We start from the raw sequence: 15712 nt of genomic DNA, 5'->3' as shown, positions 1-15712 counted from the left end.
GGTTCGGCCAAACTCAAAACCGGTTTCATGCTTTAGCAGAAAAATCTCGACCATCACTAAATCATTTCAATCTTACTTGACTTTTAATGAGTGCTGGGACCCGAGTCCCAGGATGCTCACAAGTCACCAATTACATTACGATCACAGAGACGCATTCAATCGGAAAGATCATCTGGCACACAAACAGGCCCTAAAACAACGCGATCCCTCCGAGTTTTGAATACTTTCTACCAAATAAAAAATGATGAGTATTACTTTGACCCAATCTTAATTTTCATATGGTACACTGAGGTAATTAAAACTAAATTGTCGAACAGCCATGTGAAAGATAAAAGTCCAAGCATGTAATTTTAAAGCAAACAGTTGCATAACATAGACCGCTCAAACAAGCAACTGCCAAATGATTACTACTTGGAACTGAACTGGTAGACAGTACACGGTTCTATGATGTGAACAAGCAAGAAATTCTTAAATATAACTTAAAATTCAGCGAAGGAAAATCTCATAGTTCAACACTCCAATTGCATCCAAAACTCCCTACAAAATCTGAAAATAATCTCAATTGCCATAATAACCTCGAAAAGGGGGCATTCAACCGCCAAGAATTCAATCTGCTTCCTCAACAATCTTGGTTCCTAACCCCTTTAAACCTTCGGGAGGAACCTCGGCAACAGTAACCAAAGAGTAGAGCTCTTCTTTTGCATCCTCCTCCTCGTTCCTTTTGCGGGCAATCCTCACACGGACCCGTCTCGGCACGCCTCGGATCCCCCTGCTCCAGAGATGCTTGTTGAGCTTCACATCAATCCTGACATCCGTCGTGCCCATTGACTTCTGCGCGAACTTTCTTATCTCCTTAATGGCCTTCGGAGCCATCTTCTTAAAAGTGCTGCTCACAAATTACAAAAGAGCAAGCAGATGTACATAATGCTTGTTGAATGATAACAAATGCAAGTACAACAATAGACAATGACGATGTCATGTGAAAGCCTGGTCATGCTATGAAATTCAGAGGTAACTGTTCAAATACAGAATCTAGCTATAACAGGATAACACAAAGTCTGAACAGTACAGAGCATATCCAATATTTATTGCAATAGATCCAAAAAATGGATTATCTATTCAAGAAGCCCTAATCCCCTAATTTGTTGCACACCTTGAGGCAAAAGAGATGTGAAGCATCCCATGTGTACTTTAGGATTTTAAACAAATCAAAGCTGTAACCAAACAAAAATTACACCGACCAACCTTCTGAGAAAGACTTCCATGTAAATTTGAAGCAAAATGCCACTAGAGGTATAAAAGGATATAGAACAAAGTTTTGTCCAAACCTCTAAAGCTGACACTTATGTTTTCTACTAAGAAACACTCTGAATCTAGGGCCAATTTCAAAATTAGTTTCACGTAAACCTACCTTGAGTGATATTATGAGGTGTGCTGCCCCACGCACCACATGAAAGCCCACCTACGAACAGCCATTGTGCAATGCACGGACAACCATGGGATATTACTCCTCCAGTTCATGCAACCGGCAAGGATCCAAAGTCAAACTTAAAATTGATTCAAGCAAACCAAAACTGTCTTGCTCACATATTGTGAAAAATCACAAAAAAACAAAAATCTTGAGTTAAGGTACATTTTTAACTACCAAAACATTGTCGTTCCAATGAAGAATTTTAACAAATAGCATATAATGACTTCAAAATAGCATCTATCTATCTTTCTAGCTCATGCTATTCTTGTAAATATATGCTTTTTATACATTTCAATTCTAGTACTTGGCTATACTTATAAATATTGTTGAAATATTGATGCACCATATCTTGAGTACTAGTAAGTCTCCTTTCTCTAGTTTGTTAACATGCTCAAGAAATGAGTAATAATTCAAGATTATGAGAAGTTAGAAAGTGTTCTGCATTCAATAACAAAGTACACACATGACAAAACTTAATCTAGATTACTTGGCTCATTAGACAACTTATGAGTCATTCTTATTCATTAGAATAGTCCAACAGATTGAAATTTCCAGAATATGATAAAAATGTCAACATACCACACTTCCAAACTTTTAGTTAATGTCATGAACATAGAAACACCAACTATTTCATGCAATGACATAGAATTGGCATTAAGGTAACCAACATGTTACTCATCTCTTGATCCACAAAATCCAACTACTCTTATCACAAAATTACACAAAGCATAGAATGTCACAGACACTTCCATGTTTCCTATGACTAAAGTCAACAACAGTTTATTCTTGCTTTTGTTTGATGATTTAACAACCGTTGGTGGGAAGTGAGAAAAAGATACTTGTTACGCGCGCGCGCGCGCGCACACACACACATGGAGAGAGAGGGATAGACTATGATCCTGTCAAGTGGATCTCCACTTAGATCCAATTATGCCTTGATTAGATAATACGGATCCCACATTGATGATCCAAGCTGTTGAATGTAATGCCCTACTTATAACCTGCTTACATATAAAAAATTATGTGATTTAGAGATCCCTAACCTATGCATCAAGTGGTTAGAAATTGAACAATTTAAATATAACAAAACAATACATTTTTTTACCACTTGATGCATGGACTAGGGTCTTCAAATCATACTATTTTTAGTGTGTAAGTAGTTCAGAGATAGTGGATCACATCCAATAGTTCAGATCATTGATGCAGAACCTCCATCCTCTGATCAAGACTTAAATGGATCTAAATCTAAGTGGAGATTCAATAGATTGGATCCCCCCCCCCCTCTCTCTCTCTCTCTCTCTCTCTCTATATATATATATATATATATATATATATAGAGAGAGAGAGAGAGAGATGATACATCATTAACACCCTTATAGCAGTGTTGATGTTTGAAGGAACTGTTATACATCTCCAGGGTGAGCATGTATGCAGATGTAAGCATTTGTGCATGGACAACCCTGCACACTCCAATGGAGGTTTTTGTGGATTGATTCAAGCATTGATCGTCCTAAAATTAAGATGAGGCATATTTAATTTTTTTTTTTTAAACAATATCTACGTTCTTCCTCAACAAAAACTACATTGGTGAACCATGTCTAGCGTCCAGTCATTCTCCTCTTATAGACACATCAACTACTGACTTTAAGATGAAACCTAAGGAAAATAACCATTCCTTTCCCCGGGGGGGGGGGGGGGGTGGGATTTTTTAACGTCTTCTATGCATCTAACCTTGAGCATAACCACACCCACTCGACACCAGATCCCCTTCTAAAATGACATCACAAGCGATAATAAACAAATCCAATCCCACAAAAGACCCATATATGCAAAATCAGTAGATTTAGCTAAACAAAAAGATGCATTACCTATGGGAATGACCTAGTAATACTGTTATCATCAAATGAAACAAATAGCACCATCAGAAAGTAGATCACGAAAATATGATGGATGGAAAATTTCAATACGGAACGAGAATAACGATAAAAAAAGATCAACAGATTCATGCGAGAAATCAACGAAAACAAATGGGGAGGTGCGTAAAGATTTCAATTTGTGATGAACAAATCCACGATTCAAACAACGAAAAAAACCCACTACTCAAAAGCCTCCACATAACAAGAAGGAAAAAAAAAAAGAGGTTGGGGGAGAAGGGGAGAGGGAAATGGAAAATACCATCCATGGAGGCGTTTGTGGAGATTGATGGTGTACTCCCTCGTGACCACCTCCTCCTTGCGCCCCTTGCTCGCCTTCTCTACCATCGTCGCCGCCGGTCTACTCTCTCTCTCTCCCCTAAGCCCTAAGCTGAGAGACCTGCGGCTGAAAGGGAAACCCTAAGTAGCGCGGGCGGAGCTGATATATGAAGGTATGTCCCACAAATACACCTGGCTTTGCAGTAAATAACGAAATCGCCCCTACCTGCCCTTTCTACAGTGCGATGCACGTGACATCATAAAACCTCCTCAGGTTCCTTAATTAACTCTTCCTTCACAGATCAGTGATATGGCTATAACAACAATGACAATTTTTTTTTCCCTTCTTTTTCGGTACATAAGATTTTTTGTTCCTTGACTAGCATTTGTTGGCTACTCGTTTTTATCATCATAACTAGCACAACTAAAGTTGCACCAAATACCGAGTGGGGCTATGATCCATCAAAAATATCTCATGCTCAATTTTATTTTTCTTTTTTCTTTCTTTTTTTTTTTTTGGAAACCATACAGTATGTTTTAGATGTGAGACGGTGGATTCATATGAGGAATGCAAGTTCACCTTTTAGTTTGAACTTATAGTACATACTGTGTTATTGGTTCAATATTGGGCATATTGAAATATACCTCCAAGAAAGTGGTTTGAATTTGAATGATCAGAGAGATCATGATCAATATACAATATCTAAAGTTTGAGAAAGTTCGGATTGATCATTAGATTATGATCATCAAGGCATTTTTGGATATAGGATGGTCTTGTGCTCTTGCCCTAAAAATTGGAGGGCCGCATGAAGATGGGGGATTCTGTAACTCAAGATCATGTTATTGGGGAGAAACCCTTCAGATTTCCTTTAAACATTGAAAAAGTTTTATGTGAATAGGGAACTAATTTCATTTGTAGAAACATATCAAACACCATTTGAAAAGAGGCTAAATGTGATTGCCCATTTAAAAGTTGCTTAAATCTATGCATAACGGGAGGCCCCAAAAATATCTAAATGGGAGAGTAATCATTATTGGTTTAAAGGGGCTTGCTTTGAATCTTTTTTGATGAATGTTGTCAAATGAAGCCTCACCATCCAATAAATAGTGAGTTTTGGTAGAATGGTAAGGTTGCTCCATTATGATGGAGGTCACAAGTTCAAAACATGAAAATAGTTGAAGCCTCGCACACTATAAACTATCCTTTTTTTTTTTTTTTCTTTACAAGCTTCCTCATTATCCAATAAAGATCTGTGTAAACTATATCCCCCCTGCATAAATGTGTGCATGTACGCAAGCACCAGAAACTTGGAAAACCATCCTTGTTTGTCATTTGTCAACCTGGAAGGTGAATGCTCTGTGATTGCCAGATCGTCACTGTAATTATTTGGAGCCACAAAAACCCGAATTTGCAACACATCCCTTGATATGGAAAGTAATTTGATGCACATAGTGATTCTGATTATAATTTGGTAGTTCATTTTTTGGCCAATAAATTCGTGAACATCCATCTACTTGATTGAATTTAAACTTGTGTGTCAACCAGCAACTGCAATACTGTATTCAATTATTTTTGATTGATTACAATTGTACTTTTGGGACAAAGCTGGATGGTTATGGTTATCACAAGCCAATCTAATTAACATAGTGCCACTTGTCTTTTTTCCCCAGTATGAAAGAAAGCTACAACAGAAACACATTATATTTAGATGTCAAATTAGAAAAGTCAAAAAGAGCATCAGAAGTAGGAGAGAAACCATCCGAGTATTATAAATTAGCTCCAGAATATCATTCCAATACAAAATGTGTGCAATTTTAGCGGAAATCACAGCCTTCCAAATTGAGAAAGAGTTGAGCAAAAATGCAAGCAGAAAAAGTGACTCAAACTTTTGCAGATCCCGAAGAAGAAGAAGAAGAAGAGAATCATGATCTTTGGAACAAATCATTCCTCAAGTCTATCTCCTAAAAGATTACAATCCAATATTAAAATACACCGAATAAGTTTCATCTCTCAAACTCATCAATGGTTGCAGCAGGAAATTTCTTTCAGTCCCCTTGGCCATGAAACTGATGGGATGATACTCACTTAGCCCTTCCCTTAGTGTAAAACTTGCTGCTCTTTGGAATGTAGTATCATTGCTTTTGGCCTTTCCTCGACAAACAAGAAGAACATCTTCTCCTGCAGAGTTACCAACCTTGTTATGCACAAAGCAGCCAGGTGTGCTTTCTGATTCTAATGAAATAGTGCTTGACTTGCCATCAAGTCCAGCAACCACTCGAAATTTTGCCATGTCAAGGTTACTAGTTGATATTTTTGAGGTTGCAGCAACTATAAGGCCATTGTTTGGGCCTCGGTGCTCTACCACTTTGCCTGGAAGATCAAATGGTTCAAAAGTTATAGACTCCCCAATGAGATCCTTTGGAGATGGAAACTGGGATTTGCTGTTGTTGTTATATACAAGTCTAAAAGTAGCCTGGGCAGCAGCATTAGTTCCTTGCTTTGGTGATTCCTGCATTGTGAGTGTACGCTCTTGGTCTTCTCTAGAGCTATTTAAATTCGAAAGGAAGAGAGTCCTGTGAGCAATTTCTTGAGTAAGAGATACAAGTTGAGAATTATGAGCTGCTGGAACAGGCAATATCCAATCAGAAAGTGACTTGGCGTTCCCATTATTCAAATCCCATGCACCATGGGACAGACCAGCAAGAAGGTAATGTCCAAAGAGAATTGCTTTTGTTGATGCGTACTCGGGACGGTCATCTACAAAGATAAAACTTACCGTTATTTGTGAAAAGCATCAAACTTAATTTTGATGTTATATGAAAAAGTATTAGGGAAATATGATAGTACACGAATGATGAAGAAAACTAGAAGTAAGCTTTTAAAATCGAATGTAAATTAAACTGAACAAAATTGACGTGAGAAATTTTATATGTCATTGACAAATTGTTGACAAGCTTTAGGGATATAACCTTGTATAGCCTCTGTCCTTAAACCAATTGGCAATTGAAGGGTCAATCTGTCTTCATGGCTCCACTTCTTATTGATCAACAAGACTCTACCTGAGGTCATTAACAAATAACTTATGAAACCATGGTCAATCACTTCAGTAGTAATTCAACACAAACTGTAATACAGTGTTTACGATATTATTTATTTGTGCTCATTCATGCGACATTTTTAGCATTCAACTATTCCAAAAACTGATTTTTTTTTTCTGTAACGGATGCATAATGCAAATTAGAAAATCATCAAAAATCTCACCTGGTGCCGGCACCTTTAAATTTTGTCCATTTAATGTAGCCTTTGCTCCATGAGAAGATGTCCAAATTGGAATGCGAATGCCCAGAGTAGAATTTTTGGCTTCTGACTGAAACATAGATGTTAAAAGCTTCAAAATTGTTCTTATAGTTCTTTATTGGAGATCAACTGATACTGATCATGCATGACATATAGTTCAAAGTTTCAAAGAATTATAAAATTTGTTATATGAACAATTTTCAGATATTATACATTTTAGTGACACTATAACTACACTATAGAATATCAATGTTTCAAATGAGCTAGATGGAAATAATAATCACCTGATTAGCAGATATTGTGTATAGCACTCGCAAGGATTGGTCAGTTGAAGCAACTTCTTCTACTCTTTGTTGCAGTTCAATTCCTCCAGACTTCCAATTAAGAGTGCTAGATATAAACTGAATGACGTAAAGCTTAGGGATACTGCCTTCTTCCTCAAAATATATAGAATCACCCAGCTTTGAGAATGATTCGGTCGCTGGGGAGAAAAAGTTGAATCATCCGCTATCAAATGAAGTATCAACAAAAATATATTTCTCATGACTAACTTGTTTTTATTTGTAGCACCATCAAAGGATGTTCTTAGGGGGCGAATAGGAAGCATTAGGGATTCATGAAATATATTTCACTTCAAATATTAACTTCTACCTATTAAGTTATATAAATGTTTTTGGTGCTAATCATCCTCATGCTTGATCATTATTTGCATTCACATACCTATGTTTGCTTACAAATATATAAAATTAATAGTTAAATTTGTTTCTCAAATTTGTGATAAATAAGTTGCTTGTTAAGTTTGATTCCAAAAAAGCCTACTATTGCTGCTGTATGTGATATATGCAGTGCTTAAATTGGAGTTGAAATATGTTTATGAGATTTTTGCAGCTACACTGAATTATACATGCACCTTCAAATTTTATATCTCAATGTATGAAAATACTTTGATCTCATTACCAATATTATAAATCAGCAAAAGCAAAATTTATATGGGAAAGTTATGAGAAAAAAAGGAACAGATCAAAAGAAAAAACACATATAACCAATAAGTTTTAAGCGTAGGTGACAGGCACAACCTGTCCCATAGCAACACCAAAATGTATCAGACTGGTTTCCCCAGCCACCTTGACTGCTGATTGCTTTCGAACCTCCTGGATTCATAGGAAGAAAATAAATCATGACTCCTGGCTCTCTTCCTCTTTGAATGCCCAGCACGCCATTTGTAAGCGCTCGTTCATAGTAATCTGCATATGCCATTTCCTTTGTCCATCTAAATAGATTGCGTGAAACCTGCATTATCCCCAATACATAGCTATTATAAGTCTTGCTCTGCAAGTTTTTGGAAATTAAATTCACATTTAATCTATAAACAAGGATAAACTAAACCAATATTGTTAATAGAAATTCTTTTAATTGCTAGCAAAGTTCTCCATCTTAGTACAAGACCTCATATCGATACCATCCTATCACAATATTAGTATGCGGTACAGTACGAGATAGCAAAGTGTACCAAATATCAGTAGGGTATGACATCCATATCGGTACGATACATATTGATACAGCGAATCCTGATTGCTACAAGTCATAATTATAATATGGTATAAAGAAGTATAGCAAACCTTTAGCATATTGTAGGTAGAGCAAGATTCTTCGGTGTTCATCTTTAAAGTGTCTACTAACCGTCTTGGATCGGTCCTATATGTGCAACCAAGCATCATCAAATCACAAAAGCATCAAAATCATTTTTTTTTTCTTTTAAAGAATAATCAGCATCAAGTTGTTATTTTCACAAATAATATAATTGAAAGATTAAAAGCGCTTACCAGTGCTCATTCTCTGAAGTTCCACCTGTTGCATATGTATGTGAGGAATTGACAAAATCCATAAATACTGTCCCAATGTCCTGGCATTTTCATGAGAAAAAAGATAAAAAGCTTAAGATAGTAAGAAAGATGGTTTTAAATGATTGTATTATAATTGGTGGAAACATATTCTTGAAAAATATGAAATCTCCAAGTACCCATTACCTCAACTTCATTTGGATTGTCTCATAAAATAAATTCAAAATAATAAAATTTAATACCTTAAGAGGAAACGGATGTTTGTTTAGTCCTTGTTTAAGAAAACATTTGGCATGCAATAGAACATACCCTGTAGAGAGAGTCTCCGGTTAATTCATAACGCCTCTGGGCTCCAATGAGGATGGGGATATGTGTATTAGCATGTAAACCAGAAAGAGTATCAACCTGTGAGAGAATATTGTAAATTTTTATTTGAATTAACAGTTAGAAGTATTTTCAAATTGTTATCAACTAAGACGATGGAATCAGAAAATAGTGTTGGATTGGGATATGAATAATATTACCTGTAATGCAAGTGGTCCAAGAAAACATGGTTTGTCAAAAAGGTGGGCCAGTACCAAATGTTTCTCATCACCCTACAAGTAATTCATTAAACTCATTAGCTGAGTTGTAAAAAGTTCCACACATATATAATCACATATGCTAATAAAACAATAAATTATGCATTAAAATCTATTGCGACATGCTAGGACTGTGTACAATAATGAAAAAAAAATTCTTCTAAACTTTTGCTTTTAAAATTTAAATATATAAATATGCTTGCATTCACATTATATTGTCGCTACATGCAAATGTATAATTAAAGTTCAATTATTCGGTTAGTTAAGCGTTCATGAAATTGACCTTAAATAAATACATGTAAAAGTTGATGATTTCACTGTGTATCTTATATGCAATAATCATTTTGGGAATTTCTATCCATAATCATCCACTTTGATATTCTAATTTTGATCCTATTTATGAAAAGCATGATTAGATTTAGAGAAAAAAAAGGGTTCTCTATTTCCACATGCATCAATGTTAGCAAGTTCTTTATTTCTTTTGATAGTGAGCTCAATTTAGGAGAATAAATTATTAATTAATGAATTGGCCAGAAAAGTTTGACCACAGTAAACTCAGGCTATACACATGGAGGGACTACAATGATCAAAATGAGTCTTTCATAATAACTGGGTTAAATTAAATGAACAAATAACATAGAGGGGATTCATTCTCATTACATTTAGCAAACCACAGCTCTAATACCAAGTTAACTAACCAATTCATCCAAAAATGTAGTCTAATTAAAAAAGAGTCAACAATACATGTCAGGCTTAACATAAATAATGACACATAATTTTACATGTCAAATGACTTGAGAGTAAAGCATATTTTCTTCATATTTAGCATCAGAATAGTAAGCATTGAACTTACTGTGATGCTATACAGGTTATAAAGAACATCATTAATGCCACCTGTTTCTTCGTTCATTGCTGCCCAGTGCCTGGCTATAGTGTACTTCTTAATGAAATTTGTCACACGATTGCTAAAGTACTCAGCCATCCAAATCACCATGTTCAATGCTTTAGGGTTTCCAGCAAAAATATATTGATCCAAAAGTCCTGCCATGATCTGTTAAAATATAGTAATCGTTCAATACCTATCCAATTCTCTTCATAATATGCGTACATATTTTTTGAGGCTACTTTTGAACGACTTGGGTTGTATCTTTCGTGCAAAAGAATAATAGATTTTTTTTTACGACCTCAATCATTGGATCATATTTTACATAACTTGATACCGTAAAACATGATCCAAGAATAATAGATTTTTTTTTACGACCTCAATCATTGGATCATACTTTACATAACTTGATACCGTAAAACATGATCCAACAATTAAGACCGCTAAAGAAGGACAATCATTCTCTTGTGCCAAAGATACAAGGTGAACCCATTTTTGAAAGCTCACCTTATGTATGGTGTAGTAGGGTGCCCATACATATACAACAGCTTCATAACGGTCGAATTCCTCGGTGGGAAAAGCTGAAAGGTACCCGGTTCCTATTGCCTTTTGGCATTCATCAAGCGCATCAACCACTTTATTCATCCTCTCACGAATGGTCTCGTTATGAGTGCTTGCCCACATCAACGCAGTAGCACTCATGAAATGCCCTGAAAATTCATCAAACTTAGTGCTAGATTGCATCATTCCAGTGCAAACAAAGATATGATGGGGTCAATTTGATGCCCATCAATGATAACACGACTTGCACACGAATCACGAGGATTTAGACGGACGTGATTATACTCACCAACAAAGTGGCCGCGGAGCTCGCCATCGGGCTTCTCCCACCCCCCGTACGGTTGACCGACCGTCTGCAGACCGGCGGTTTTCCGGAAGCTCCACACGAGCCGGTCCGGGTCGAGTAGGAGCAGGTACTCAAGGTTGGTCTGCTGGGCATGGCCGTGGACCGAGTCCGGGTCGAGCCGGACGTCGTGGAGCGACATCTCCTTCAAGAAGCTGCTGCCCTTCCAGCCGGGGGCCGGACCGGGCCGCTTCATGGCCCTGTAGAGCATGGCCCAGTGGAGCCGGTTCTCCGGCGGGCCGGCTCTCCGCGGGAGCAGGCCCATCCAGGCCGCGTCGTCGGAGGGCGTGAGGTGGTAGCGGGAGAGGAACCCATGCAGCCAGGTGTCGTTCATGCGGGCCTGCTGGTAGTGGGTCCCATATTTCTCGTTGTTGGACCCGGGCGCTCGGTTGGAGATGTAGTTGGTACATTCGATGGCGGCGGCCAGAGGGGAGAACGCCGCTGCCACGAGGAAGACGAGGAGGCCAAACGCCGTTAACCACCTCATCTTTTTCTTCTTCTTCAGCGGAGAAATGAGGAAAAGGGAGAGGGTTCGGGACGATCACATCACGTAGGTTTTATAGTGCGGGGTGCAACGGCCCCACATTTTTATTGGGTAAACAACCGCCTAAGAGTTGGACTCGGGATTCCACCGCCGGAGTCGGATTTTTTAGCGTTGGATTGTTGATGCCACTGCAAGCGAGGAGACGGAGTGGCGTTACAATACGAGCTATGATTAAATTGTTGTAATCTATTTGCTTAATCATATCCGTAGCCATTAACATGCATCAAAATTTATTTTATATATTTTAATTAATTTAAATTTTGATTAAAATAAATTTTTAATAAAATAATAAAAATATATTAGATGGTTTGATAAAATTGAGCTCTATATAATCGAATAAAATCGATCTTTTAATCATTGTGATAAATTCAGATACTATTGAATTTCGGTTAGGCAGCGAAATGTGAATTTTAAAAATTTTTAAACATGCAAATCAAAAACTTTAACAATTAAAACTATCGAACCGAAATCCAAATCTTAGAAACATACATCTTATAGATGTCGAACAAAACAAAATTTAAGCATGCAAAGAGATAGAAATTTATACTTTCTCAGACGAGCAGTATAGTAAGAAGGTAATCTCTACGAGACTCCAAAATAGAAGTCCTCCAATGGTGATCCATATGGAAGATGGTCAAGGTTCTTCCCAACCGATGCACCATCGCAGTCTTTTCTTCATAAGAATACTGTCGGCTTCGAACTCGAAGAATGATCGCACCAAAGCTCTATTGCGTTCGATTTCACCACTAGGATCACACCAAGAGAATTCTCTCCAGAAGTCTCACAACTTAGGATTTGATTTTGTGCTCCAACACATGAAAAAATCAAATCTTAGGACAAGCAAACCACACTTGCTATTTTTTTTATATTCTTTCTATTTTTTCACTCAATTTTTTCTTTTTTTTTTCTCAAATTTTTTTCTCTCTTATCACACGCTAAGGCTTCTGATTTTTCACCAAAATTTAGCCCCATATAAATAGGTGAAGAAAGGACGGCAAGGAGATCCAAGGGGCACCAACTCTTAGCGCTCCACTTCCTCACATGAAGAAATAAATATTGGGAATAGTGTCCCAAAGCCAATCGTCAGCCTGTTGACGGTTATATTCATTTTTGTATTTGTACATGAATTATGAATTAATAAAAATTATTTTGACATTTTTCATCACAAAATGTTTCATCTTCTAATGAACTCCTATGTTGTGGTGAAGTCCTTAGGACTATTTAGACTCGACAAAGGAGGATTTGTCATTTAGTCCTTAAATCTGTTCACGACCAAATGATACGTTGGTATCAAGGACGACAACGTTTATCAAGCATAGGTCGTTGTGTGCCATATAGGTTAGTTGTCCTCTCAACCAATGAGTGTGGAGACACTGGTATGGCATACAAGTGAGATGTAAGGGTACATCTGCACTGAACGTGATCGACTCTGGAGCTATTTCTACTGTCAAGATTTGCTCCGATGGAATATCGGTATAAATATCCCTCCGACCTGAGACCGCTATGGTGACTTGCAAGCAACTCACTGCATATAGGCACTGGACTACCTGAATTTTTAATTTAGTGACGGAAGGCTGCTGGGTGTAGTCAAGTACTTGACTTGTCGATGCATGTGTCAAGATGGGATTGACCACTCCAGTTTAGGAGCTGTGTACAGTCGTGTTTCAATTTAGCAAAATCTTGGCCAGGATAGTCCTTGTGAGGAGTCACAGGACTGTTTGAGTTGAGCATGATTCGGATGATCTGATCAGGGTTGACAGTTTAACCCTGAGTCGTCCTAAACACAGGGGTCAAAAGGATGAATTATACAGTAACCATATTCATGTAGGTTCTGAGTGTTGCGATTGTGACTCTTCGACCTATCCGGATGTCGGGTACCATTGCTAGATGGTCACTTCGATTAGTACAGGAATTGGTTCCTGTGCTACCAGCTTAGGTTCGAACCTGTGGTGTCACACACATTAGAGGTTTCTATCTGATCTGATGGCTGATGTAGAATCCTACATGTTTGAGACTCAGTGTTCGAGAATCAGGATTCTCTGATCATGAGTTTCACACATTATGGGTACCGGGGTCAAGAGTCCCACTGGTTGGGATTTTTCGATCCAGTTTACATATCGATGAATTCTGATGCCTGATTGCCCATCGGATTTGGATTCAGTATTTATGAGAGGTTTAATTAGTGATTTGATCGCTAATTAACTCAATTTGATTGAGTAATTATTTTTGGATCAAGTCTAATTGAATTGGATTCAGTTGGGTTTGACCCGATTAGGTTAAGAGTTGACCTAATCGTCGAGATGGTTTGGTCCCTGATTTGATCAGGGGTTGGGCTTAGTCAATTCTTGATTTGATTAGAATTTTATTGAGCCTAATTAAGCCTAATTAAGTTAGATTTAAATTAGTCTAATTGAACCTAACTTATTTGGTTCAATTAGGTTGGTTTAAATAATTAAACCACCTTGACCCAATCTCCATGTGCCACTTCACTTCCATTGCACCCATTTGAATTCATGAGAAGGAACTTCTCATGAATTTTTTCCTCATGCCAAGCCCTCTCCATGCTCCACTTTAATGTGCCATATGAATGGATAAGGATGATTGGTTGGCCATTCAAATTCAAGATAAAGTTTGAATTTGAATGGGTAATCAATCTTTGCACCTTATCTATTTTTTTATGCCCCATTTATTACATGAGAAAAGGTTTCTCATGAAATCACTCCATGCACAATTTAAGCCACGCCTCACGTCTTTAGTGGATAAGGGATGAGTTGGTGTCCATTTGAATTCAAAATTTGATTTGAATTCAAATGTGCAATTACTCATCTTTATCCTTTCTTTTGGATAAGACGTTTGACGTTGTTATAAAAGGAGGAGAAGAGTGGGGTGTGCAAGAAGAAGATTTTTGGAGAAAAATTCTGGGGCGTGAGAAGTCTTGTGCGTGAGAAGAAAATCCATATCCTTCCAAGAGAAAAAGAAAGAAAAGAAAGAAAAGTGGGTGCAAGGTTTCCGGTGAGTTTCCTAGAGTTTTAGCCTGGGGTTCGGAAAGTGAGAAAGTGAGCTACGAGTGTCGTGAGCCCATAAAATCTTAGGGAGATCTTCAACATCCTCTCAAGCACATCTGTTGACGATTTGGAGTATCCGAAGAATCGACAGACATCGATCGAAGGAATTCGATCAGCATCGACCGTCAAAAGGGCTCTACAACGAGCTAACACTTGTGAGGAGTCGATTAGATCGAGAGCTTCGTGTGGATGATCCGCAGAGGTCAGACACACTGTGTGGCTGTATCACGACGATCAGACTCTTCCGACGGTGATCAGATTGCGGCGATCTACTATCCGCATAAAGGTATTGTGTTCTGAACATATTATAGTAAAGTGTTTACTATTCGAATTTGAATTTTAAATTTAAATGAATGCATGCTATATATTATATTTAGATCTTAGTGTAGGATAAATTTATATTAATTAATTAGATTAATTAATAATTTTTTCTATAAAATCATGATTTTAAAAAAATTTTAAAATTATCATTTTACCCCTGCACTGAATTTCCCCACAAATGGTATCAAAGCGGGTTCTTAGATATGATACATATATTTACATGCGTAGATTAAGTTGCAATCTAAAAATTTAAATTTAAAATTTAAAATTTGAAAGTTGTTCAAAATTTAAAATTCAAAAAATTTGAAATTCAAAATTTAAAATTTGAAATTTAAAATTTGAAATTCAAAATTTAAAAATTTGAAATTCAAAATTTAAAATTTGAAATTTGAAATTTGGTTGAAATTTTAAATTTGAAATTTAAAATTTAAAATTTGAAATTTGAAATTCAAAATTTAAAATTCAAAAATTTAAAATTTAAAATTTGTTTGAAATTTGAAATTCAAAATTTAAAATTTAAAATTTAAAATTTAAAATTTAAATTTTGAAATTGGTATATTTAGATATACTTGATCTAAGTAGCAAGTAATCGAATTGGGTTAGTTGCCATAG

At 36.8% G+C, this 15712-nt stretch overlaps 2 protein-coding genes across 2 annotated transcripts; both read right to left on the bottom strand.

The window, feature by feature from the left end:
* Positions 1–375: 375 nt before the first annotated feature.
* On the bottom strand, positions 376–3818 carry LOC105038913 (large ribosomal subunit protein eL31). Its single transcript, XM_010914833.4, has 2 exons — positions 3647–3818; positions 376–886 (listed from the first exon to the last, which is right to left on the bottom strand). The coding sequence occupies exons 1-2, from the start codon at positions 3730–3732 to the stop codon at positions 607–609; spliced, it is 366 nt and encodes a 121-aa protein (XP_010913135.1). The 5' UTR covers positions 3733–3818; the 3' UTR covers positions 376–606.
* A 1660-nt stretch (positions 3819–5478) lies between these two features.
* LOC105039024 (uncharacterized) lies at positions 5479–11761 on the bottom strand. The gene is made up of 12 exons (XM_010914996.3): positions 11117–11761; positions 10774–10976; positions 10237–10434; positions 9327–9398; positions 9112–9207; positions 8785–8864; positions 8581–8656; positions 8038–8251; positions 7246–7442; positions 6926–7031; positions 6634–6723; positions 5479–6421 (listed from the first exon to the last, which is right to left on the bottom strand). Exons 1-12 carry the CDS (start codon positions 11655–11657, stop codon positions 5634–5636), a joined length of 2661 nt encoding a protein of 886 aa, XP_010913298.1. The 5' UTR covers positions 11658–11761; the 3' UTR covers positions 5479–5633.
* Between the last annotated feature and the right edge of the window lie 3951 nt (positions 11762–15712).

This window comes from Elaeis guineensis, chromosome 1 (genome assembly GCF_000442705.2).
Source record: "Elaeis guineensis isolate ETL-2024a chromosome 1, EG11, whole genome shotgun sequence".
In the NCBI taxonomy this organism is placed as follows: Eukaryota; Viridiplantae; Streptophyta; class Magnoliopsida; order Arecales; family Arecaceae; genus Elaeis; species Elaeis guineensis.
The sequence above is the reverse complement of the archived record's forward strand: the minus strand, read 5'-3'. Positions and strand labels throughout refer to the sequence as shown.